At 39.1% G+C, this 25,182-nt stretch overlaps 1 protein-coding gene across 2 annotated transcripts in view; it reads right to left on the bottom strand.

The window, feature by feature from the left end:
* DOCK11 (dedicator of cytokinesis 11) overlaps positions 1–25,182 on the bottom strand; it is a 206,553-nt gene that overhangs the window by 89,325 nt on the left and 92,046 nt on the right. For both annotated transcript variants that reach the window (XM_079765506.1, XM_079765507.1), the window contains exons 17-27: positions 24,497–24,681; positions 24,340–24,405; positions 22,290–22,382; positions 19,679–19,802; positions 15,680–15,801; positions 15,111–15,197; positions 13,949–14,038; positions 3,110–3,228; positions 1,540–1,609; positions 1,333–1,458; positions 615–686 (exon numbers count right to left, since the gene is read on the bottom strand). In XM_079765506.1, the coding sequence (XP_079621632.1) occupies positions 615–686; positions 1,333–1,458; positions 1,540–1,609; positions 3,110–3,228; positions 13,949–14,038; positions 15,111–15,197; positions 15,680–15,801; positions 19,679–19,802; positions 22,290–22,382; positions 24,340–24,405; positions 24,497–24,681 (1,154 nt within the window). The remainder of the gene's footprint in view (positions 1–614; positions 687–1,332; positions 1,459–1,539; positions 1,610–3,109; positions 3,229–13,948; positions 14,039–15,110; positions 15,198–15,679; positions 15,802–19,678; positions 19,803–22,289; positions 22,383–24,339; positions 24,406–24,496; positions 24,682–25,182) is intronic.

The raw sequence follows: 25,182 nt of genomic DNA, 5'->3' as shown, positions 1-25,182 counted from the left end.
TTGCATTGAACATAGGGATGCATATATTATTTTGAATTAGTGTTTCAGGATTCTTCAGATATGCCCAGAAGAGGACTCAGTGGATAATAAGGCAGTCCCATTTTTAACTTTTTTAGAAACTACCATACTATTTTCCTTAGTGGCTATGCAATACATTTTTTTAAAAAAATTTAAAAGTGAACAGCATGGATGGAACTGGAGAGCATTATGCTAAGTGAAATAAGCCAGTCAGAGAAAGGTAAATATCACATGATCTCACTCATTTGTGGAATATAATGAATAACATAAACTGATGAACAAAAACAGATCAAGAGACAGAGAAGCATCGATCAGACTGTCAGACCTCAGAGGGAAGGTAGGGGAGGGTGGGGGAAGGGGGAGAGATCAACCAAAGGACTTGTATGCATGCATATAAGCCTAACCAATGAACACAGACAACAGGGGGGTGAGGGCATGAGCGGAGTGGGGGGGCAATGGAGGGATAAGGACACATATCTTAATCAATAAAGGAAAAAAAGTGAAGAGCTAAGAGCCCTTAAATATAAAAGAGGCTTTGCATGTCATACAGTTAGCCTTCTTCGTCTATGTTAAGTATTACCTTTGAGCCTACTTACCTTAATTTTATTTTCTTCCAACAAATATGTGGCCATAGACTTTGCAATGATTTCAAAGAAAAACCATGAGTACTAAAATAAACAAAGAAATAAAATCAATCTTCAATAGTTTCCGAAATTTTTGAACCTTAGCAAAGTTTAACAAATACAAATACATATGGATCTAACATTAATAACATTTTAAAGGGATCCCAATTCACAATCAAAGTTCCACAGAGTAACTTCAATTGGTGTTGGCAGAAAGATAAAGTTCCTCAGAGCCAACTGTGATGTACAAATGGGCTTTTGGTAAGAATGTTTGCCTAGTGGAAAATAATGACAATAATAAGAGCCACCATTTGAGTGCCTACTATGTGCCAGAAACGATGTCTTAAATGCTTTCCTTATATTTTAGAAATGAGGAATTGAGGCTCAAAGATTGCTAAATAATAGCCCCAGGTCATATAACTATTAAGTGGTGGATACATGATTCTAACCCATGTCAACATGACCCAAAATTCTTTCTATTACACATTTGACTGAGGGCAGGGGCGAGGGTGGATGGGGAGAATGAAGAGAATGAAATTCTGGAAAACTTGAGGGTAAAGGATGCATAGGCAAAGTGACAAGGAAAGTGAGGGTCACGTGAAAAAATTATGAAAGACTAGAACTGAAATGGGAGGGTATCAAACACATATTTTTCTGGCTGCTTTTTCCCTGTTGCGTCCTGATCCCTTACCTTTAACAGTTTGTTTATTGCTAAAAAGTCTGCAGACTGTTTCAAAATTGCTATCATTGTAGTAGCCAGAATTTCATGTGTTAGCTGGGCCTGAGGAGCACTCGGTTTTTCAGGTCGGAAGCTATACTACAAATAAAGAAAATGAAGCGTAAGGCAAAATTCTCCCACAAAATCAACTGCTCAGAAAGTAAGTTTTTTTCCACAAACCTTTATGAAGGATCTTAAGTAATTATCCAAGCCTTCTTCATGACACTGTGAGACGATATGTAAAAGAACCCTGAAACAACATTCACAGAAGCCAGCATGTCAGGCTAAAATTAATTACCAGTTTGATTGCTAGATAAGACCTAAAAATTCCTATCACTGACTGAATAATTAAAGGTGAGATGATTGCATAAGATGTAATGATAATTTGGGTCTAACTAATTCAAAAGAAATATATTTTATTTTGGCATTCCAGATGTTTCATCTCCTTTTTAAATTTCTGTCTACATTTCTGTCATAGCTACTATAAAGTAAAAGACAATGAGTAAGGTAAATACTGAAATTCTCTCTAGTGAGAAGTAATAGAAAAATAAAATGAACAGCATGTCAACAGATGGGGGAAAAAGGAAGGGAAGAGGTAGGACAGGTATAAGGGACATGAACTAAAATTAGAAGTAAATATGAAAGTCATAGAAAGTTTTAAAGTTAGGAGATTAGTAGTGCTTCTCAAAATTTAGCATGAATCAGAATCACCCAGAGGGGAGACTATCAGCTTCCTCTCCCAGAGTTTCTGATTTTTTAAGGACTGAAATGAAGTTCAATGATTGGCATTTTAAATAAGCTCCCAGGTGATACTGATGCTGCTGATCTGGGAACCACATTTTGAGAAGCCCTGGACTAGAGTAATACTTCTTAAATTTTCCAACCAGATCATCCCCAACAGCAAGCAGAGAAGAGCAAACAGTGTGCAGGTGTGTGTAGCCTGAATCCTGATGGTGCAACAGCAGAAGCAGCAAGGCCAGAAACATCCAGCCCGGAGCTCACGATTTTTTTTTTTTTTTGTCTCCTGTTTTAATTTCAAAACTCAGGTACATTTTATGCTCTACTCTACAATATATCCAAATTTGTTTCATATAAAAATAACACTCCCTTATCTTGTAAGTAAAAATTGATGGCTGAGGGCCATTCTATCCAATATATGAGAGCCATTAGCCACAAGTGACTATATCAATTTAAATTGAATACAATTAAAAATTCAGTTTGTCAGTTACACTAGCCACATTTCAAGATCTCAATAGCGAAACGTGACTGATGGCTACCATACTGGTCAGCACACGTGCAGCAGTACATTTCCATACTTGGAGAAAGTTCTATTGGACAACACTGGTCAAGGGCAATGATTCTCAAAAACTCTGTTGCATTATGGAATCACCTAAAAAAAAATTTAAAAAATACTAATAGAGTACTACTGCCAGAGATTCTGGTTTCATTGGTATGAAGTGTGGTCTGGCAGAGGAATTTTTAAAAGCTCCCCAGGTGATTCTCCTGTGCATCAAAGTGTTAGAACACCCCTGGTCCACGAAAGCACATTAAGTTTACCCTATGGCTATGGTACGTACCATCGATCTCTGGGGACACAAGTCCCCCCATCTGAGAATCATGAAACTAAAAAAATATATATATTAAATTTCTGATTTTGGGGTTCTCATTTGGAAGATCAATTTATATTTAAAATGAAGAAACGCAAAAGGAAACAAAACTTGCTTCTTTGTATTACAACACCGAAACTCACATGGTGCAGTTGATGGGAACATCATCTTCATGGGTCATGTTTGTGAGAACTCGGAAGAGTTGCATAAGAATTACAGGTAGAAACTGTATCATGACTGGGATCTCCATGACATGCAAACACTAAAATAAGTCATTATTAGTTATGAAAACAAACAGAAATATGATATAACTTGCAAATGTGAAACAACAAAAAAATTAAGTAATGAGAAATATATTCACTAGAACATAAGCTCATTTAAATGGGAGCTTCATGGAACAGGGAACTTTGTTAATTATTTTATCCGCATTTCTATTTTGGCACTCAGAACTCATTAGTATATTTAATAGTAAATGCTTTACTGACGTAAACAAGTATAACTGAGATAAACAGGTTTTGGAATAAAGACAACTGACTACTGGTAAACCAACATTCAACTGAGGAGCAGATGTGTTTGGAGGTACTGGAGACGCCTACTAGCCCCCAGCACTCAGTGTGTTTTACAAGGGAATGAGGGCCATCAATTGTGGGATTCAATAAAGTATGTTTGTATATATAGTTGGCTTTACACTGGCACCCTCTACAAAACTGAGGCAGTTCTTCATTCTAACATCCTCATAATACACTTCCTAGCACTCTGTCTCTAGTGAAAGGTGTGTTAACATAAAAAAAAAAAGAAATGTGTTCATATACACCCAAAAATGATACAAGCAGCAAAATTTATAAAATTTCTTTCTTCCTACTCCCTTTCTTTCCATATTCACTCACTCATTTAAGCAACCAGCCAACAAAAAAAAAAAATGAAAACAAATCTCACTGAGCACCTCCTACTACATCAACTCAATGTTTAGTGCTATGGGAAATACTGAGATGGATGAGACAAGCCTCTGTGCCTAAGGAACTCAATATTTAGCTTCCAGTCTCCCTGACTTTTGCTCCATCTTCCCCTCCTTAGTCTCATCATCCCTTTTCGGGACACTATCATCTATATCTGAGTCACATCAAGTTCAACTTCTCTTCAATCAGATTCATAAGGCAAGATATTGAGCTCAAGGAACCCATGGTCTATCCTTCAAGTTTTTCCTTCCTTGCCCCACCTTTCTACCCTTACTTCTACTATCATCCCTTTTCATGACCTTCTTACCTATAACCAAAATAGTCTAGTAATTTTCTAGTAGTTCTCTGCACAATTTCTCTTTAATCCCAATACACCTAACTCTCATTTCCAAATTAATCTTCCTCAAATACTGATTACATCAGACCATCTCCTGCTAAGATTTTTTTGAAGCTTCCCCATTACCAAGGGCAGTGGATCTCAATCAGTGGCCACTCCCCTCCACACCCCCCCCCCCCCACCTCAGAATATCTGATAATGTCTGAAGACATTTTGTATTGTCACCACTGGGGGATGCTACTGACATCTAGTGGGTAGAAGCCAGGGATGCTGTTAAACATCCTACAATGCACAGGGAAGCCCATTACAACAATTATCCTGCCCAAAATGTCAATAGTACCAAGGTTGAGAAATTATGACCTAGGATATTAAGTCCACGTTCCTTAAGACCCAACCTACATTTTTAGCATTAACACTCATCATTCATCACAAGACCAAACCAGTATCTTTACTGTTCCATGAATACATGTATCATATGCATTCTTTTGTGCATTTGTCCACAGTTTTTAGCCAAATTCTGGCTACCCTTAAGTCAAGCTCAAACCTCCACTTCAATGAAGCCATTTGTTCACTCATTCAACAAAGGCACACTGAATAAGCTTATAATTACCAATCACATAAAAAAAATGGTTCCTACCATCAAGCCATTCCCAGTCTATGGGGGAAAAAAGACAAGGAATGAAATCACTGCGATACAAATAATAAACAGTACAAGAGTGGTATATACAAAATGCACGAAGGAAGAAGAAGCAACTGAGTCTGCAGGTAGGTAGGGAATGTTCAAGAGGAGGAAGTTTAAAGGATAAGTGGGACACTGTACAAGAGGAAAGAGAGATGGACATTGCATGCATAATTGAATCTCCCTGTACCAGTGTAGCTCCTCTCTCATTTATTCTCAGGACAGCAGCCAGAGTGTTCTTTATGAAAGGCACACTCGATGCCATTTCCCCTTGCGGAAAAAAACCCAAAACACCATGAACAAAAAACTGTCAAGGGTTTCCCATGCCTACATGACCCTGCCTATCTCTCCCAATTCATCTCATGCCATCCTCTCCCATAGCTGTTCACTGTGCTCTAACTACACAGTCTTGTCTTTTCTTTACTGTCCTTCAAACATGCCATCACAGGGGGTTTACACCTGCTGCAATATTCTGTTAACCTTTTACACAACGTTATGACCTATGTTTGTCTTCCTCTCATCAGTCTCTTTTTTTAAATGTATTTTATTGATTTTTTTACACAGAGGAAGGGAGAAGGAGAGAGTTAGAAACATTGATGAGAGAGAAACATCGATCAGCTGCCTCCCGCACACCCCCTACTGGAGATGTGCTCGCAACCAATGTACATGCCCTTGACCGGAATCGAACCTGGGACCCTTGAGTCTGCAGGCCAACGCTCTATCCACTGAGCCAAACCGGTTAGGGCTCATCAGTCTCTTTTTAGCTTAACATGTCATCTCCTCAGAAAGGCCTTCCCTGACAGTTCTATCTAGAATGCACTCCTGGTCACGTGAGATCCCATTAACCTGGTCTGTTTTCTTCACAGCCATCAACTCTATGTAAAATTACTTATTCAGTTGAAACTTCTCTACCCCAACTCCTGAAGGTATGTTGTCAGAACAGTTTCTCATTATATTATCAGCATCTAGTACACTATCTGGCCCATAGTAGTTGCTCAATATTTGGTGAATGACTAGATCATTTAATAAAATCAGGAACCAAAGGATAAAATAAAAATGGGAGCCTGTAGTTCTTCAGTTCACTGAACCCTCTGCACTTATACCCTGTATCCCGTGTTTGACATTTCATCACATATTGCTTGGGACTATCATTTGTACTGCTGACTTATATTGTCATTTAACTTATGTTAACAATTAGGGAGTAAGATCCCTATGGACAATGACCTTAACTTATTCTTCTTCACAAGCCCCACAGCATCTAGGGAAATGTTAAATACATACTAAGAGCTCAACACGTAGTTTTTAATTGAATTGATGAAACAATGAGATAGCAAGGTTTGGTAGAAAGAACATGAAAACAGGAGTCAAGAGACATGTCATAGGCTCAGCTCAGCTCCATTACTAACCAGCTGAATGACTACAGAAAGTCACCTCTACTCAGACTTCAGTTTACTCATCTGTAAAAAAAAAAAAATCTATAAAATCTTCTTCAGCACTAACATTCCTTAGAGGTGGTGGGCTTTCTGCAATCACATAGCATTTCACTCACTGCCACTAGAGGGAGAGCGCAGGTCACAAATTTCACACCCTTAAAAATACAAATATAAGTACTTTCTTCTCCCTTTAAGAATACCACTACATGAAAATGATGTCCTTCTCCATTTCATTCTGTAAAAGCCTTTACAAAGCTTCCCCACTAGAGAAAAATTCAAAGATCTTAACAAACTAAACATACATTCATCCATAAAGCTGGAGTTCTACATATTAACTGAGAAAAGGATTTAAAAGTTAGACGACTACTATACTTCTTTTTTTTTCAGATTTTTAATATTTATTTTTTTATTGTTTAAAGTATTACATATAGTAGTACATATATCTCCTTTTTCCCCCCACTGACGTTCCCCCAGCCTCCAATACCCCCTGTCGCATGCCCTCAGCCCAACCCCCCAGTGTCTTGTGTCCATTGGTTGTGCTTATATGCATGCATACAAGTCCTTTGGTTGATCTCTTTCCACCCACCCCTCCCCAACCTTCCTGCTGTAATTTGACAGTCTGTTCGATGCTTCTCTGCCTCTGTATCTATTTTTTGTTCATCAGGTTATAATGTTCTTTATTTTCCATAAATGAGTGAGATCATGTGGTATTTTTCTTTCATTGCCTGGCTTATTTCACTTAACATAATGCTCTCCAGGTCCATCCATGCTGCTGCAAATGGTAAGAATTCCTTCTTTTTTATAGCAGCGTGGTATTCCATTGAGTAGATGTACCATAGTTTTCTAATCCACTCATCAGCTGATGGGCATTTAGGCTGTTTCCAAATCTTAGCTATGGTGAATTGTGCTGCTATCAACATAGGGGTACATATATCCTTTCTGATTGGTGTTTCTAGTTTCTTGGATTTATTACTAGAAGTGGGATTACTGGGTCAAATGGGAGTTCCATTTTGAGTTTTTTGAGGAAACTCCATACTGTTCTCCACAGTGGCTGCACCAGTCTGCATTCCCACCAGCAGTGCATGAGGGTTCCTTTTTCTCCGCATCCTCGCCAGCACTTGTCCTTTGTTGATTTGTTGATGATAGCCATTCTGACAGGTGTGAGATGGTACCGCATTGTGGTTTTGATTTGCATCTCTCAGATAATTAGTGACTTTGAGCATGTTTTCATATGTCTCTTGGACATCCTTCTGTCTTCTTTTGAAAAGATTCTATTTAGGTCCCATTTTTTTTATTGGATCATTTATCTTCCTTTTATTAAGTTGTATAAGTTCCCTGTAGATACTGGAGATTAAACCTTTATCAGTGATAACATTTGCAAATATGTTCTCCCATACAGTGGGCTTTCTTGTTGTTTTGTTGATGGTTTCTTTTGCTGTGCAAAAGCTTTTTATTTTGATGTAGTGCCATTTGTTTATTTTCTCTTTAGATACCATTGCCCTAGGAGCGGTATCAGTGAAGAAATTGCTTCAGCATTATGTCTGAGATTTCTCTGCCTGTGGATTCACTAGTATTTTTAAGGTTTCCCATCTTATGTTTAAGTCTTTATCCATTTTGAGTTTATTTTTGTGTATGGTGTAAGTAGGTGATCTGGTTTGATTTTTTTGCATGTGTCTGTCCAATTTTCCCAACACCATTTATTGAAGAAACTGTCTTGACTCCATTGTATGTTCATGCCTCCGTTGTCAAATATTAATTGAGCATAGTGGTTTGGGTCGATATCTGGGTTCTCTATTCTATTCCATTGGTCTATATGTCTGTTCTTGTGCCAGTACCAGGCCGTTTTGAGAACAGTGGCTTTGTAATACAGCTTGAAATCTGATATTGAGATCCCACCTACTTTGTTCTTCTTTCTCAGGATTGCTGTGGCTATTCGGGGTCTTTTTTTCTTCCAGATGAATTTTTGGAGAGTTCTTTCTAGGTCTGTGAAATATACCATTGATATTTTAATGGGGAGTGCATTGAATCTATAGATTGCTTTGGGTAGTATGGACATTTTAATGATGTTGATTCTACCAGTCCATGAACATGGTATGTTCTTCCATCTGTTTATGTCTTCCTCTATCTCTTTTTTCAGTGTCCTGTAGTTTTCCGCATATAGGTTTTTTACATCCTTAGTTAAGTTTATTCCTAGGTATCTTAATTTTTTTTGGTGCAATGGTAAATGTGATTGCTTTTTTAGTCTCTCTTTCTGTAAGTTCACTATTGGTGTATAGAAATGCCATAGATTTCTTGGCGTTAATTTTGTATCCTGCTACAGTGCCGAATTCATTTATTAAGTCTAATAGTTTTTTGATGGAGTCTTTTGGGATTTTTATGTACAATATCATGTCATCTGCAAATAAGGACAGCTTTACTTCTTCTTTTCCAATTTGGATGCTTTTTATTTCTTCTTCTTGTCTAATCGCAATGGCTAATACTTCTAGTATTATGTCAAACAAGAGTGGTGAGAGTGGGCATCCCTGTCTTATTCCTGTTCTTAGGGAAAATGGTTTTAGTGTTTGCCCATTGAGTATGATGTTGGCTGTGGGTTTATCATATATAGCTTTTATTATGTTGAGGTATGAGCCTTCTATTTCTACCTTGCTGAGAGTTTTTATCAAGAAGGGGTGTTGGATTTTGTCAAATGCTTTTTCTGCATCAATTGATATGACTGTGATTTTTATCTCTCAATTTGTTTATGTGATGAATCACGTTTATTGATTTGCGGATATTGTACCATCCTTGCATCGCTGGGATAAATCCTACTTGGTCATGGTGTATGATCTTTCTGATGTACTGCTGGATCCGAGTTGCTAGAATTTTGTTGAGGATTTTTGGCATCTATGTTCATGAGGGATATTGGCCTGTAATTCTCTTTCATTGTGTTATCTTTATCTGGTTTTGGTATTAGGGTGATGCTGGCTTCATAGAAGGAGCTTGAAAGTGTTCCTTCCTCTTGAATTTTTTTGAATAGTCTGAAGAGGACAGGTTTTAGTTCTTCTTTGAATGTTTGGTAAAACTCCCCTGTGAAGCCGTCTGGCTTCGGGCTTTTGTTTGCAGGAATCTTTTTGATAACTGCTTCAATTTCTTCCATAGTTATTGGCCTATTGAGATGTTTAGATTCTTCCTGATTGAGTTTTGGAAGGTTGTATTTGTCTAGGAATATGTCGATTTCCTCCAGGTTGTCCAGTTTGTTGGAATAGAGTTGTTCATATTATTTTTTAACAATGCTTTGTATTTCTGTGTGGTCTGTTGTTATTTCTCCTCTTTCATTTCTGATTTTGTTTATTTGGGTCTTCTCTCTTTGCTTTTTGGTGAGCCTGGCTAGAGGTTCATCAATCTTTTTTATCCTTTCAAAGAAGCAGTTCTTGGTTTTTTTTTATCTTTTGTATTTTTTTTTTTTGTCTCTATGTCGTTTATCTCTGCTCTGATGTTTATTATTTCCTCCCTTCTGCTTATGCTGGGCTTTTCTTGTTGCTCTCTTTCTAACTCTTTCAGTTGTTGGGTTAGGTAATTTATTACCATTGTTTCTTGTTTTTTGAAGTAGGCTTGTAGAGCTATGAACTTTCCTCTCAAGACTGCTTTCACTGTGTCCCATTGATTTTGGATTGTGTTTTTTTTTCATTGTCGTTTGTTGCCATGATGTTCTTTTATTTCTTCTTTGATCTCTCTAGTAACCCAGTCATTGTTTAATGGCATGCTATTTAAGTCTCCATGTGTTTGATTTTTTGGATTGTTTTTATTGTAGTTGATTTCCAGTTTTATGCCACTGTGATCAGAGAAGATGCTTGATATGATTTCTATCTTCTTGAATTTGAAGAGACTTTGCCTGTGACCCAATATATGGTCTATCTTTGAAAATGACCCATGTGCACTTGAGAAGAATGTATATTCTGTGGCTTTGGGGTGAAATGTTCTGAATATGTCAATTAAGTCCAGCTGATCTAGTGAGTCATTTAGGATTGATGTTTCTTTGCTGATTTTTTGTTTAGAGGATTTGTCCAATGGTGATAGTGGGGTATTAAAGTCTCCTACTATCATTGTATTGCTGTCAATCTCTCCGTTGATATCCTCCAGGAGTTTTTTTTATGTATTTGGGTGCTCCTGTATTGGGTACATATATGTTTATCAGAATTCTTTCTTCTTGTTGGATTGCTCCCTTTAGTATTATGAAGTGGCCTTACTTATCTCTTGTTATGTCCTTCACTTTGAGATCTAATTTGTCAGATATAAGTATTGCCACACCAGCTTTTTTTTTTTCATTTCCATTCGCCTGAAAAACCTTTTTCCATCCCTTCACTCTCAGTCTGTGTGCGTCTTTTTTTCTGAGGTGGGTTTCTTGTGGACAGCAGATATACGGGTCATGTTTTCTTATCCAATCCGTTACCCTATGTCTTTTGATTGGGGCATTTAATCCATTTACATTTAAAGTTATTATTGATAGGTACTTGTTTGTCGCCATTTTTATTCTTTACCCCTGTGTTCCTTCTTTGCTTCCTATTTCTTTTTTTTTTACAGCAGACCCTTTAGCATTTCTTGCATTGCTGGTTTGGTGGTAATAAACTCCCTTAGTCCTTTTTTGTCTGTGAAGCTCCTGATTTCACCTTCAATTTTGATTGATAGCCTTGCTGGGTACAGTATTCTTGGATTCAAACCCTTCCTTTGCATGACTTTGTATATTTCATTCCATTCCCTTCTTGCCTGATGAGTTTCTGTTGAGAAATCAGTCGCTAGTCTGATGGGGGTTCCTTTGTAGGTAACTTTCTGTCTCTCTCTGACTGCTTTTAAGATTCTTACTTTGTCATTGGTGTTTGCCAATCTAATTATAATGTGCCTTGGCGTCAATCTTTTAGGGTTCATTTTGCTTGGGACTCTGTGAGCTTCTTGGATTTGTGTGGGTTTTTTCTTCCCTATATCAGGGACGTTTTCTGTCATTATTTCTTCAAACAGGTTTTTTATTCCTTGCTCAGTTTCCTCTCCTTCTGGCACCCCTATTATGTGGATGTTGTTTTGTTTCGTGTTGTCTCAAAGTTCCCTTGGGCTCTCCTCCTGCTTTTTAATTTTTTTTCTAAAAGCTGCTCTACTTGGGTATTTTTTCCTACATTGTCTTCTAGCTCACTGATGCGGTCCTCTGCTTCTTCTAGTCTACTCTTGATGCTTTCTATTGAGTTCTTTACAGCAGCGATGTCATTTTTCATTTCTTCTTGGTTCTTCTTCATTTCCTCTTGGTTCTTACACATATTGTCAAATTTGTCTTCCATTCTTTTCATCCACCTTATGACCATTTCTCTGAATTCTTTTTCTGACAGGTTGCTTGCCTCCATTTCGTTTACTTCCTTTTCTGGTGGTGCCTGCTTTTCTTTCATATGCGTGCTGTTTCTTTTTCTCCCCATGATCTCTCTTCTCTGGGTGTCTGGTTATGTAGTTCTCTCTCTCCTTATCCCAGGCAAAATCTGACCTTTCCGTGAGGGAGTGTAGAGCTCCTCTGAATCCACCTGCTTGCACCACTTGGGGACCAGTGTGGTGTTCTCGTATTCGCAGCTGTTCGGTGGGTGCCGTAGTTGTAGATTCCCCAGGCTTTTCAGGCATCCGATAACATCCACTTTCCCCTTCAAGATCTACTTCTTTTTTTTTTTACTACTATACTTCTTAATGATAATTAAGAGATCAACCAAAGATATTGTATGCATATATGCATATCCCATGGACACAGACTATAGGGTGGTGAAGGCCTGGGGCAGGGGGCGGGTATGGGCTAGAAGGGGTCAATGGGGAGAAAAAGGGACATATGTAATACTTTCAACAATAAAGATTTTTTTAAAAGGTATAATGACTACTATTTGTCGACTATCTCCCTGCTTCTACCTTTCTGACAGTATATTTCTATATGACAGGCAGAATGATACTTTAAAAACCAAAGTCACAGGATGCTACTCCTCTGTTCAAAGCCCTGTTAACGCTTCCCATCTCATTTGGGGTACAATTCAAACTCCTCATCATGGCTTATGAGGCCTTAACCCAACCAGCTCCCCAGCTACCTTTCTAGTGTGGTCGCCTATCACTCTGTGGGCAGCCACAGTGGCATTCCTGCTGTCCCTTGAATGCACCAAGCAAGCTCCTCAGGGCCTTTGTACATGCTGTTCCCAGCTCTTCCCCAGAAATCTACTTACTGGTGCCCTCATTTCCTTTAGGTCTCTGTCAAATGTCACTTTACCAAAGCGATCTTCTCTGACACTTTGTTTTCAAGAGGGACTTCTTATCACCCGTTATTCCCCTTCACTATGCTTTAGTTTTCTTTACAGCACTTATTACTACCAGACATGGCACATATGTGTATTTAACCATTTATTTGTTTATTGGCCATCTGCTTCCACAAGAAAGCAAACTCCTTGACAATAGGGACAATGCTTTCTTCACTTACATTCCTCATGCTTAGAACACACCTGGCCCATAGGAAGTACTTAAGAAATAAGTATGGAATAAATGATTACTATATAGCAGATACCCTATCTTGCTTCAGCCTCACAAGCACCCTATGAGCTGGCGTTATTGCTATCCCTGTGACAGAGGAAGAAACAAAGGCACCGGGAAGTGAAGTAAGTTGGTCAGGGTCAATCACTAAGCTAGTAAGTCACAGGTATGGGACACAAAGTCAGTCTGTGATTCCAGAACCCATCCAGGTCATCTCATGTCATACTATCTCTCTAAAAGAAAGGAACATTTTTGTTTCCTGAGACTATCACTAAGCAACAACATAGGTCCAAGGGGAAATCCTATGGAGGCTTCATTTAAAAATCAAAATTCCTCAGACTAGCCATGGCTGACCTAGTAAAGGAACAAGTAGAGAAAGAGTTGCTGTCGCCGAAACCGGTTTGGCTCAGTGGATAGAGCGTTGGTCTGCGGACTGAAAGGTCCCAGGTTCGATTCTGGTCAAGGGCATGTACCTTGGTTGCGGGCACATCCCTAGTAGGGGGTGTGCAGGAGGCAGCTGATCGATGTTTCTCTATCATCGATGTTTCTAACTCTATCCCTCTCCCTTCCTCTCTGTAAAAAATCAATAAAATATATATAAAAAATAAAAATAAATAAAAAATAAAAAAAGAAAGAGTTGCTGTCAGCTAGGTCTTATGACATGAATTTCAGTCCTAGCATGTGAAATGACATCTTGCGTTCTCAATACATTTGATAATTAGATATTCTGGCCCTTTTCCCTTTAGCATGCTCCACCTTTCCTGGGCAGTCAGCAGGAAGAGAAAAGACCTGAAAAATCAATTTCTGGAACTGAAATAGACATTGTCATGAGATTTTCCAAAAGATGTCATCAGATTCTGGCTATAACAGTTTCTTCCTGATGTAGCAACCCTGCTTCTAAACAGTCACTTGATGGAAAAATATGTAACAGAAAGTGTTCTCTTGAGGATACACCACCAAAAGTATTTTAAAGTGCTAGTTTGACCTCCCTCCCAATCAAAATGTGGCAACAGAAAGACATCAATCAAAAACAAACCTTTCACAGAAAGCTGCTGTTCATTTACCTTTAAATATTTAATGAGCTCCCCTGGAACTTCTTTCGAGCCTGACTGAATCAGCTGGCAATGATGGAAGAATTTGTGCACATGTAGATCCTGGAAAACAGATGGACACAGCCGTATGAAATTTGATTCATTACCCTCAAATGCAGGCTCTGCCTTCTCCCTCCTCCTGCATCTTGCAAACCTATTTATCCGGGTATTCTAATGCCCAGACTTGGCAGCTGCAGCCATCAACATGTGCATCCATGTCCCATGGGCTTCTTTACCATCCATCCCACAAAGCAGCAAGACCAGGTCAATTCAGCATGTACCTGAACACATCATGTGGGCCGCAGTTTATGCCCAACTAGCCAACATTCATTTAATTCCTTTTTTGACTGGTGTAGTCTCTGAAGTTGGGCCGCTTCTACATTTTAATGAAATGAGCAGGAACAGAGGTCTGAACTGACAGATGATGCAAAGTAGCAGCAGGGGTTCCCAGAACAATAGTCCCAGGCATTCAGTGCCCAAGTTACCATGGCACTTCAACGGCCAGTGAGTCCAGCTGTCCTCTATAGAATTTACATACACTGATTCTGTGGACAGCACAGAGTACATCAGGAATTGGAATAATGAAATTTAGATTTTGATCTGCTTCCTCTACTTATTACTTGTGTAATGTTGGGTAAATCACCTAACCTGACTGAGCCTGTTTCTTCATGTATAGATGGTGGAGTGGGCAGTGGGAAGTAAGAAGGACCTTGGAGGCCACATCAAAGAACATGGACATCTTCTCCAGCTATGATTTTTCAAACTGCGCCTGAGGCTTCCCATAGACATTTGATTGTAATTTCATGGATGCTGAGGCTAGGAGTCAACTACACTATCCTCACAAATTTTCTGTAAATCTAAAACTGTTCAAAAATAAATTTTTTAAATGGTGGTAATAGCCTCCATATTCCTGTCAGAGTTTTATTAATGGGAATAAAAGAATTTTGTAATTTGAGAAGAATTACACAATTTGAGCTATTAGTAATATTATTATTATTAAGAATGATGTTATTACTAATGAAAGAGTCTTTCAGGCCACAACTTCTCTAAGGATGCAGGAATTAAATGTAGTCTATTTTAATTATGAAATATACTCAAGTATTAAAATTGACAAAATTCAGATAATGTCACTTACTTGACTGTAAATGGTAGACTCTAAGTGGCTTTTAATCTTCAACAAAGGCTTTGCACCATCTACCCACTTAATATCCACATTAGATTGCTGGGAACAAAAAATACGCACTTGAGTTTCTGTACATAGCAATGGCTAAATGAGCAACATATCACACCTTTATTCATTTCAACTTTTATTTTTCAGAAACGAATGTGTTAGTTTCACACAAAGGAAATTATTAGAGAAAATAACCTGCCTTTAGAATAAATGTATCCTAGATCATTTCAAATTTCCAATCCTTTGAAAGATACTTTCATAAATTACAATAAAAGTGAATTACAAAATAAATGAATTTTTTTAAATGATGCACAAAACCTGAAACCATTTTTAAGATTGTTATTAGAACAGACATGATGTTACTTTTTCAGACTATTCTAAAAGTTTCTAATTATTCATTTTCCATACATCTTTGTTGCGAACCAGCAGCAGTCCTAAAATTACCCTAGACCAAACTATTAACTAGGCCAACAGAACTCTGCTTTTTCAACATTTCATTGTGATTACTTCAACAAATGCAGATGTTTTCCTACCCTTCTTGATTCTGCATCGTTCAGGTTCAAATAGCCTGGGGGAAGATTGGCGGAAACTGGCAGCTGCTGCTCAAATGTGATGATTCTACCATCCTTCAGCAAAGGTACCCAGGCAAAGCCAACTGCCAAGACAATGATCAACCATGAGAAATGAAAACACAAATGCAATTAGCTACACAAATGTTTGGCTGCTGGGGAGAAGGACAGGGTGGTGATGTTTCTGGGGCTCTGCATGGCAGAGTCCAGGTGTTGGGCATCTGGGTACTGGGGAAGCAACAATGAGTTTGGGTGGCTTCCTAACCCCAGCGTGACCACTCACAAGTTATTTACTTTATTCCCTTGACTATGAAAATGGGAACAACAACATGCAAACTTTCCATCTAACAGAGTTATAGAGAGATCAAAGTGAGATAAAATACTTGAAAGTATGAAAATACTTTAAAACGTGAAACGTACATCAATATCATTATCTACACTTGGGGATCATTTTGGGTACACTTACTTTCTAAAGATCCAGATATCTCTCTCTCATCTATTCTTACTAGGAGTGCAGTCCCCTATCTGAGCCTATCTCAGACAGCTATCACCAGGGTCCAAAATTTCTTATAGCAACCCTCGGGGGTAAGGGACTATGAAAGATTAAGGTTGCAAGTCCAGGTTGCATTCCATATTTACACAAGGCAGTATTTGGTTGGGCAGCTTTCTTGATTACAGAAGAGGTATAGTAGGAGAATATCGTCAGGGCATAGTGTTTACAACTTGAATCCACTGAGAGATTTCACCCAGTCTCTAGGTTTCTTAACAGTTCTACCCAGAAGAGCCTCTTGGCTTTGTATTAGAAAACTCATCATGTTCTAGCTAAAAAAGCCAGAACCATCTGTGTCAGTATTTCCATTATAGAGATTACTCTGGGCTTCAAGTGTTTATAACTCAGCCGTAAAAAGCTTGCTCTGGACAGAGTTTTGGCATTTGAAAGGTGGTGTTGGCTGGAGAGCACTTTTTAAAGCCGTTGCTTTCTGATTCTTTACAATTCTTTGCGTGAGTGTGTGTGTGTATGCTTGTTTTTATACTGTGAACACAGAAGTCAACACAAATATGGTTAGAATATTTTCATTCACGTGTTTAATTTGGCAAATGCTTTAATTCTTAAAAGAAGACAAATATGTTGTTTTCCCTAAGTAGACTAAATGGTTTTCTCAGACTCTGAAACATATCTAAAGGGCATCTTTTCTAGTACAATTTCAGAAATGGTTTACCCAGAGCTTTTCTTTTATAACAGGCACAGGAAAGTAACATGAACAGAAAAACCATTTATAAGGACTCTGTCAAAGTAATTAAACTGAAATTAGACAAATGACAAAAGGTTTCCAGCTCAGAAAATAGGAAAATATATTTCTTGTTCTTAGGCAATATTTCTTCCTCACAGAAATTTTTATTGAGATATAATTCAGATACCACACAATTCGTCTACTCAAAATACAACTGTTTTTATATTCACAAAGTTGTGCATCCACTGTCACTATCTAATTCCAGAATTTATTCATCACCCCAAAAGAGAATCCATATCCCTTAGAAGTCACTCCTCATTTCCCCTTCCCCCAGCCCCTGACAACCACTAATTTACTTTCTGTCTCTATGGAATAGCTTAGGCAACATTTTCCCACTGTGATTTCTTCACAGCACAGCCAGGTGTGTCTCTCAGTTAAACTTCATACAGAGCACCTGGAAGCTGTAAAGGTGCAATGTTAAGCACATGCCATCTGGCTCTAAGGTGTGAAGCCACTTAAAGGATGGACAGTTAAAAACATTGAGTGGCACATAAAATAACTGTCTCATGCTCCACTGAGCATCTTGCCCACTTCTGTCTAGGATTTGGATAAGGAAATAATAATTTGTCTTGCAGGAGGTACACCGTCATGGATGGGTTCGTATTGTTCTGCCAGATTTCTTCTTAAACCTCAAGGTTCCTACCCTGAACAAATTGCAATTTCCATGGGGATACAGAACAGGACCACACTATTCACAAAGGAAACTTCCTAATATTCAGTCCTGCCACCTGCCGGACATCACTCAGATGTCAAACTCAACACTGGTCCAAACCATCATTCCCATCTACAATTCTGTTACTTGGCAACTCAATTGGCACCAATCCCCACACAGTCAAAAATCTGCATATAGCTTAAATCAGTCTTCCACACACGTAATTCCCAAGTGCCTTCCTTTGAACAATGCAGTTTTGAGCTGTGCGGGTCAATTGGAAAAAAAATCCAGTACATATAAGTGGACCCGTGTAATGCAAACCCATGTTTCCAAGGGACAACTCTACCTTCTTTCCAGAAACTGCAGTGCTAACTCTGAGTCATCTCTCCAGTAGCCACACATTTGCTAGGTCCAATATATTCTTATTTTGCAATTCTCATTTTCTCCATCCCTCTGCTACTGCCACAGTATGCCCTCTTTCTTTCCTGGGCTCTTGAAATATCCCCTAACTGGTATTCCTTCCTTCTTCCTGCTCCAACTCACCTCGCCCATTATATTGCTACCTGACTGGATTTCTTGCAAAGCAGCCCTTACTGATATTTATAATGCTTTCATATTTTCATATTGGTGACAGAATAAAATCAAATCCACAGCCTGGCATTCAGGGCCTTCCACAATCTGATGCCCCCTTTTCAGCTGACATCCAATGATTCCTTTCCCAGCACCCTGTGCTTTGGTTGTATTGAACTCCTTGTGGTTCTCTGTCCATTTCCCTCAATACTCTGCCTCTGTATAAGCTGTTGCTTTATCCTGGAATCCTCCAACTTCATGTCATCACTACATTATCAAAGTCTACCTTGCCTCTAAGGCTTCACCCAAACACCATCACCTCCTAGAAGATTTCCCTAACTCCCAGCCATGTGTCCCTCCATTAGTTGAAGTAATAACTCACTCTTCTCTGAGATCACACAGCACCACTTTACTGGTAAGTGCTACTTTCTATCTTGTATCACAGTTGTCTACATAGGTCTAATGTCCCCTACAAGATCATATGCTTGCCCAGCTGGCATGGTTCAGTTGTTGAGTGTCGACCTATGAACCAGGAGGTCAGGGTTTGATTCCTGGTCAGGGCACATGCCCAGGTTGTGGGCTAGATCCCCAGTGTGGGACTTGCAGGAGGCAGCCGATCAGTGATTCTCTCTCATCTTTGATGTTTCTATCTCTCTCTCCCTCTCCCTTCTTCTCTGAAATCAATAAAAATATATTTAAAAAAGATCACATGCTTTAGATGAGATCTACCTTTGATTCTCTACTGTATTCCCCATAGTACCTATTACAACATCTTGCACATAAAAAATACGCAGACATATTTGCTGAATGAATGAATGAATGAATTTAAGATTAATCCAGGCTAGTTTGGACCCGAATCATGAGGCATGCTGACATTTACATAGTGGGTGTGACATAGGCCATGTTCATAGAGACTTCTATGTTCTCCCAAGAATGCTTCCCATTGATTTATCTAAAGCCTTGCTGAATGGGACCAGGACTGGGGGCTTTACTACTCAAACTTACTCAAATTTACCAAATCTGTTCTATCAATTAGCCCCCATCTCCCCCAGACCCAAAAATGCCCCTAGCTCTAGATTTACTTCCCTTTTCCTCAGTGAGCAAAACTGGAAAATTTTGGTTACTCGACTATTCTACATAAAAGAGATACTACAAATACTGCACAGCAATATGTGTTTCTCTCTGAGAAGGGAGACATACATTGCTTATGGTAGTCCAAACACATACATTGCTTATGGTAGTCCAAACACACTGGCAAGCATTTGGAAATTTGGTAGAAATGATCATAAAGTGAACATATAATTCATCTTCTACCAATTAAAATTTTAACTCAGAAATGGGACTTTTGGGTGAGGAAAAGAAGTGGTCTGTAGCTTTATGAAAGGAGGTTGTAATCTGGACAATTTCATCTCAAACAGCCTAAGAGACACATTGAAAGCACACACGTACCTGGAGTTTCAACTGTGTCCTGCTTTTTGGTTGTTCCCTTCGTGTTAATTTCACAACTTACATGATAAAAAGTGAAAAGCAAATGATGTTTTTGATGCAGGTGAATAGGGAGCTCGATTTTAATCTGAAATGACAAAATTACATGTAGAATTTTGTTTTAATTGTTAAGCTGGACTGTCAGTTCTTTAGTTGTTTCATCATACTTTTACAATGTCAAACTTTTCTAAATGACAGGCCAAGTGGTCAAATAGATATCATTTAAGTGTATTCCAAATGATTTTCTGGTCAGTTTCAGTTTGAAGACCATATTTTCCTGGGTTGTGAGGGCTGACATTGTGAGGGAGAAAGTCCAGTAGATTCCCTGGATTCCACTTTGCAGCAGGATTTTCTAAAACAATGGATCAAAACCACATCTTCACAGCCCAGGGATGCTATGTCACTCAACCTGAGCCAGCAAATACAATCCATCTAAAATAGGCACTAAATTTGATGCCCTGGTCCATGTTCCTCAGTGGTTAGAGCGTCAGCCTGCTCACCAAAGGGTCACGGGTTTGATTCCCTGTCAATTGCACATACATGCAGGTTCTATCCCCCACCCCAGTCAGAGGATGTGCAGGAGGCAACCAATAGATGTATTTCTTCTCACATCGATGTCTCTCTCTCCCTCCGCCAACTCGCTCCACCCTCCTTTCCATTCTCTCTGAAAATCAATGGGAAAAATATCCTCAGATGAGAACTTAAAAATAAATAAATAGATAAATAAATAAATGGCACTAAATTTGAAAGCTACCTTATTCTAAGTTGTTGCATGAAAAAAAAAATTAAGCTTTGCTATTAAACGTATAAAATGTCACTATGGTATTATGTATATACAAATTATAGTTCATATAAATTTCTATAGCAGAAAAATACAACTTGACCCATGAATAAAGAAATAAAATTTGTCATGGCTGACATGAATTCAATCCTGTGTTGGTAACACTCTTGAAAGTATGTGAGACAAACTACAAATTTCATTGAGTTAACACACATGCATGTACCTACACAGAAACACATGCAAACACTCTTCCTCTCGCTCTCTCTCCCTCTTCCTGCTTCTCTCTCCCTCTCTCTCTCTTTCTCTTGGTAAATCTATAGTGAATAATTATAAAACCTGTTTAGTTCTGGCTAAAGATAATATGGATTGCTTTCTACATTATCAAGTTTTCTGTAGTGACTGACATTGACTATAGAGGGGGGCATGTTTAACAGCTCGGTGAGGGACATCTGGCCTAATTATCATTCACACAAGGCATGATTCCGGTGTTATAACTAATTTCTGTTGTAGGTATATTTCTCCACAGAATGTGCCTATTGGCATCATCCTGACCATCTGGTTACCTCATGCTTTGCTGTACATAAATATGGCCATACTCCTTCCTGGGTTGAAGAACGAAAGGCCACTATCCCCATCCCCCATGAGACTAGGGGCACTGGATTGAAAAAGGGATGAGTGAGGTCTAAGGCTGGGGTACAAGGCCTCCATGTGACAACAAGCAGACCTGGGGACATCATGACAGCAGGGGGGGATGGTTTCACACAAAGCCAGGAATGGAGATATGAGGCCTGAGAAGCAGAAACAGCAGAACTTCTGGCCTGGGATTTACATCCAGGCGTCACGGAGACAGACACGTAGGAAGACAGGGGAGGGTGGGTGGGAAGAGATCAACCAATGAACTTGTATGCATATATGAATAACCCGTGGACACAGACAATGGGGTGGTAAGGGTTGGGGGTGGGGTGGAGGGGTGGTGAGGGCCGGGGGTGGGGCACAGACACAGACAATAGGGTGGGGTGGGGGCAGGGAGACGGGAGCGGGCTGAAGAGGTTAATGGGGGAAAAAGAAGGACCTATGTAATACTTTCAACAATACAGATTTTTAAAGAAGAAGAAAAAAAGCAGCTGTAGATTTGGATAAGCCAGATACAGACGGACTAGAAGAGGCTGTGACAGAAACACTAAGAGAGCCAGTGGGGAATACATAAAGTCATAGAGACTGAGACATGGGAAGAAAGAGAGGCAGAGGCAGTGTCTGCGGGAGTGCAGTGCCAGGGAGACCATGCCACTCAACACTACAGAGGCATTTGGTACAGCCAGTGGGATTCTGGTGGCCCAGCCATACTGCTGTCTCTTGAAGCATTTCACTTACAGAGAAACTGCACCCTCCTATGCAGAACAGGAAGAAAAAGCTAGAAGGGCCTCAAAAGAACCTCTTCTGAATTTCTTATTTTAAAGCTAAGGGGAAATGGAGACTCATAAAGGGGAAGTGACTTGCTCAAAGTCACAGAGCCAGTTGATGTCAAAGCTAGGGCTAGAAACCTAGTCCCAATCTAGTGTTTGTTTCCTACATTGTTACGTCATGCCAGAGCCCTTCCATTTGTGGGCAAATCTTCCGCTATTATCAAAGGGCACCACACAGGCAGTGGTCCTTTGTTTTGATGTAACATTTTTCATTTTCAAGGGATGAAACATTCAAGGGATTAAAAGTGCAGATAAAATGATGAAAACAACTGAAAGAGAAAAAGAAGAGTAACCACTGTATTTTATAAACATCAAAATAATGAAATTTTACCTCATCATAGAACTCTGGATTTTGGTTGTGATGTGAAACAACAGCATAAGCATTTGTGGTAAAAACAGACCCTGCAGGTTTTCCATAAATACACTGCAAAAGAAGAAACAGAGTCACCACTCTCAATGCAGGTCTCCAAACGTGATGCTATGGAACCACATACAGTTAGAAGCATCTGTGAGCATAAGGCCACGGCCAAGGCCACTGGGCTCTCACCATTGGCTTATAACTTCCGAGTCATTTACAGTCACTCCAGACTTCACCCAAGACTTCACCTAACTTGGCTGCATAAATGCTTCTGAATTTCTGACCATTAAAGAAATGCAATTCCAAACTTGTTACCAGTAAGAAGTCTAACACAGCTACTCATTTGGGAGGAAAACACTCTCAAACTTATCCTGGAAAACTTCTCTCACACTCTTTGCATTTCTTAACATGAGAAGTTCCCACTCAGGCAGTCACTAACATTTGTTGAATGCTTGTTGTGCAGTGGGCAAGGTGAAGAGTTAAAAACAAACAGCCCGGCCAGTGTGACTCAGTAGTTGAGTGTCGGACCATGAACCAGGAGGTCATGGTTCAATTCCTGGTCAGGGCACATGCCCAGGTTGTGGGCTCAATCCCCAATGGGGAGCGTGCAGGAGGCAGCTGATTAATGATTCTCTCTCACTGATGTTTCTACCTCTCTATTTTTCTCCTTTCCTCTCTCTAAAATCACCAAAAATATATTTCAAAACAAACAAAAAACAACAAAAAAACACCCAGCAGACACATTCCTAACCTACAGGAATTAAAAATTAAGCTACAGACAACTTACTGTTCTATAACTTTACGAGCCACATTTTAAAAGTCACTCACTGGCTTTCTGTTATACCAATAAAATATATGTAAGGCTTTCTATGGTTCCATGGAAAGATCCGATTTCATTTCTAGTGTGAGTTTTTCACTTCCATAGGCCTAATAAGCTCAAGGATGAATATGGAGTCAGCATGCCAAGGTATTAATTGCCTCTGTTACTTCAGAGCCAGCCTCTAAGCCAGCTAAGAAATGAAATTGAGACTCCATGTGAGTACAGAACCAGCTCTCCTTAAATATGGTTATGAAGACAATTTGCAGGAACTGCTGAGAGGTAACCTAAGAATCTTTAAGTACACAAAAGGAGATTGCATGGGGGGAAAGGAACAGTTATTCTCATCTCCATTGACGGGAGAACCAGAATAAACAGCCTTAATTTGAGCCAGCCTTAATTTAACTTAGGCTTCTCTATGAAAAATAAATCTCTTTTCAAAGGTGGGGGCTATAAAACACTCAACGATTTAGTTAGGGGGAATTCCAGCCTCTTTCCCTAGGTGGTTAGAGTGGAGGACTAGTCATCCATCTGTCTGATTTAGGCTCAAGCGAGAGATATGGAGAGCTAGATAAACACTTTGCGATGAGTAAACGTTCCACCTTCTCTTTCAGGCCTCTGATTAATGGGCTAAAGAGCAAAAAGTGAAAACCAGCTATAAAGAGTGAAAATGTAACAGCACTGTGAAGTCACAGGTACTTAAGGATTGCTGTATCAGATAATACTGAGATGCTGCTTTTCATAGATCACTAATCCAAGTTTGGAGGCACCATTTGGCCAGTCACAGAGTGGATGTCTATCTCAGATCAAAGCAGTCATGCTGTGCTTCTGTCAGCTCAAAGCCCGGTCAGATTTCAAAACCAAAGGAGTTTATACTCCCCTGATGGTACCATTAGAACTGTCTGGTCAAAGGAGAAAATGACCTTGTTCTTGGGCATCAGAGAATGCGAAAATCAAAGTGGAGCAAAGGCAAAACTCTGGTATGCGAAACTTACCCATTTTTAAAGCTCCTACCTCATTTTGTTATTTCTTAATATTTAACTAATGCTTATGGTTCATATGTAAGAGTAGAAAAGACAGTATTACATGTATCACTTCAGTACATTTTCTTTTTGACAGTGAAACAAATTAAACTTAGCGTATGGAACTACCAAGCATCAAAATCTCTATCTCTACCAAAAGTGCTTATCAGTATCATAAACAAACCTTTAGAGCTCTGGCATCACTTTCATCTGAATCCCGGAATTCCACACAGACTGCAATGTTCCTTGCCTATAATGATTAATCATTCCAAATGAGTCACAGAATGAGAAGATTATAAATAACATTTTATACCCCAAAATGTATAGCTTGCACTGTTTACCTTGGCAAATGTTTTCTGGCCATCATACTTTAATTGCAAGGGATATACATACAGATGGTTTTTGTAAATGGTAAATGGATAACAATATTTTGTCACTTCTGGAACAAACTCTTCAACTTCCACAGTAATATTTTGACAATTTTTTTCAAAAGGCTTCAGGGGCACATATGAAGAAGTAATACAATCTACAGCCAAAAAGAAAAAACAGGTAAAGACAATACAATTTAAAAATCATTAACACAGTCCTCCGTTTATAAAAATATACATTGTGTTCACAAAGTGATTTTTAAAAATGTTTTTATTTATTTTAGAGAGAGAAGGGAGAGGGGGAAGAAAGAGAAAGAAACATAGATGTGAGAGAGAAACATCAATTGGTTGCCTCCTCTATGCACCTCAGGGATCAAACCCGAAACCTGGGTATGTGCCCTGACCGGGAATCAAATCAGTGACCTTTCAGTACATGGGATAATGCTCAACCAGCTGAGCCACAATGGCCAGGGCTCAAAGAGTGATTTCAAAAACAGAATTCTCAGTGATTGACAAAAAGTCATACAACCACTTTAAGAATCCCAAAATAAAAGCTTGAGTAGCCGGATGATGGTTTCATTGGAACCCTTCAAACTAGACATGGATTGCTATTTCATTCTCAATGTACAGTAGACTGATTTGCCAAATATAACACATCA

The sequence above is a fragment of the Cnephaeus nilssonii genome (assembly GCF_951640355.1).
Source record: "Cnephaeus nilssonii genome assembly, chromosome: X".
Classification (NCBI taxonomy): domain Eukaryota; kingdom Metazoa; phylum Chordata; class Mammalia; order Chiroptera; family Vespertilionidae; genus Cnephaeus; species Cnephaeus nilssonii.
This window is presented reverse-complemented; position numbering and strand designations above follow the sequence as displayed.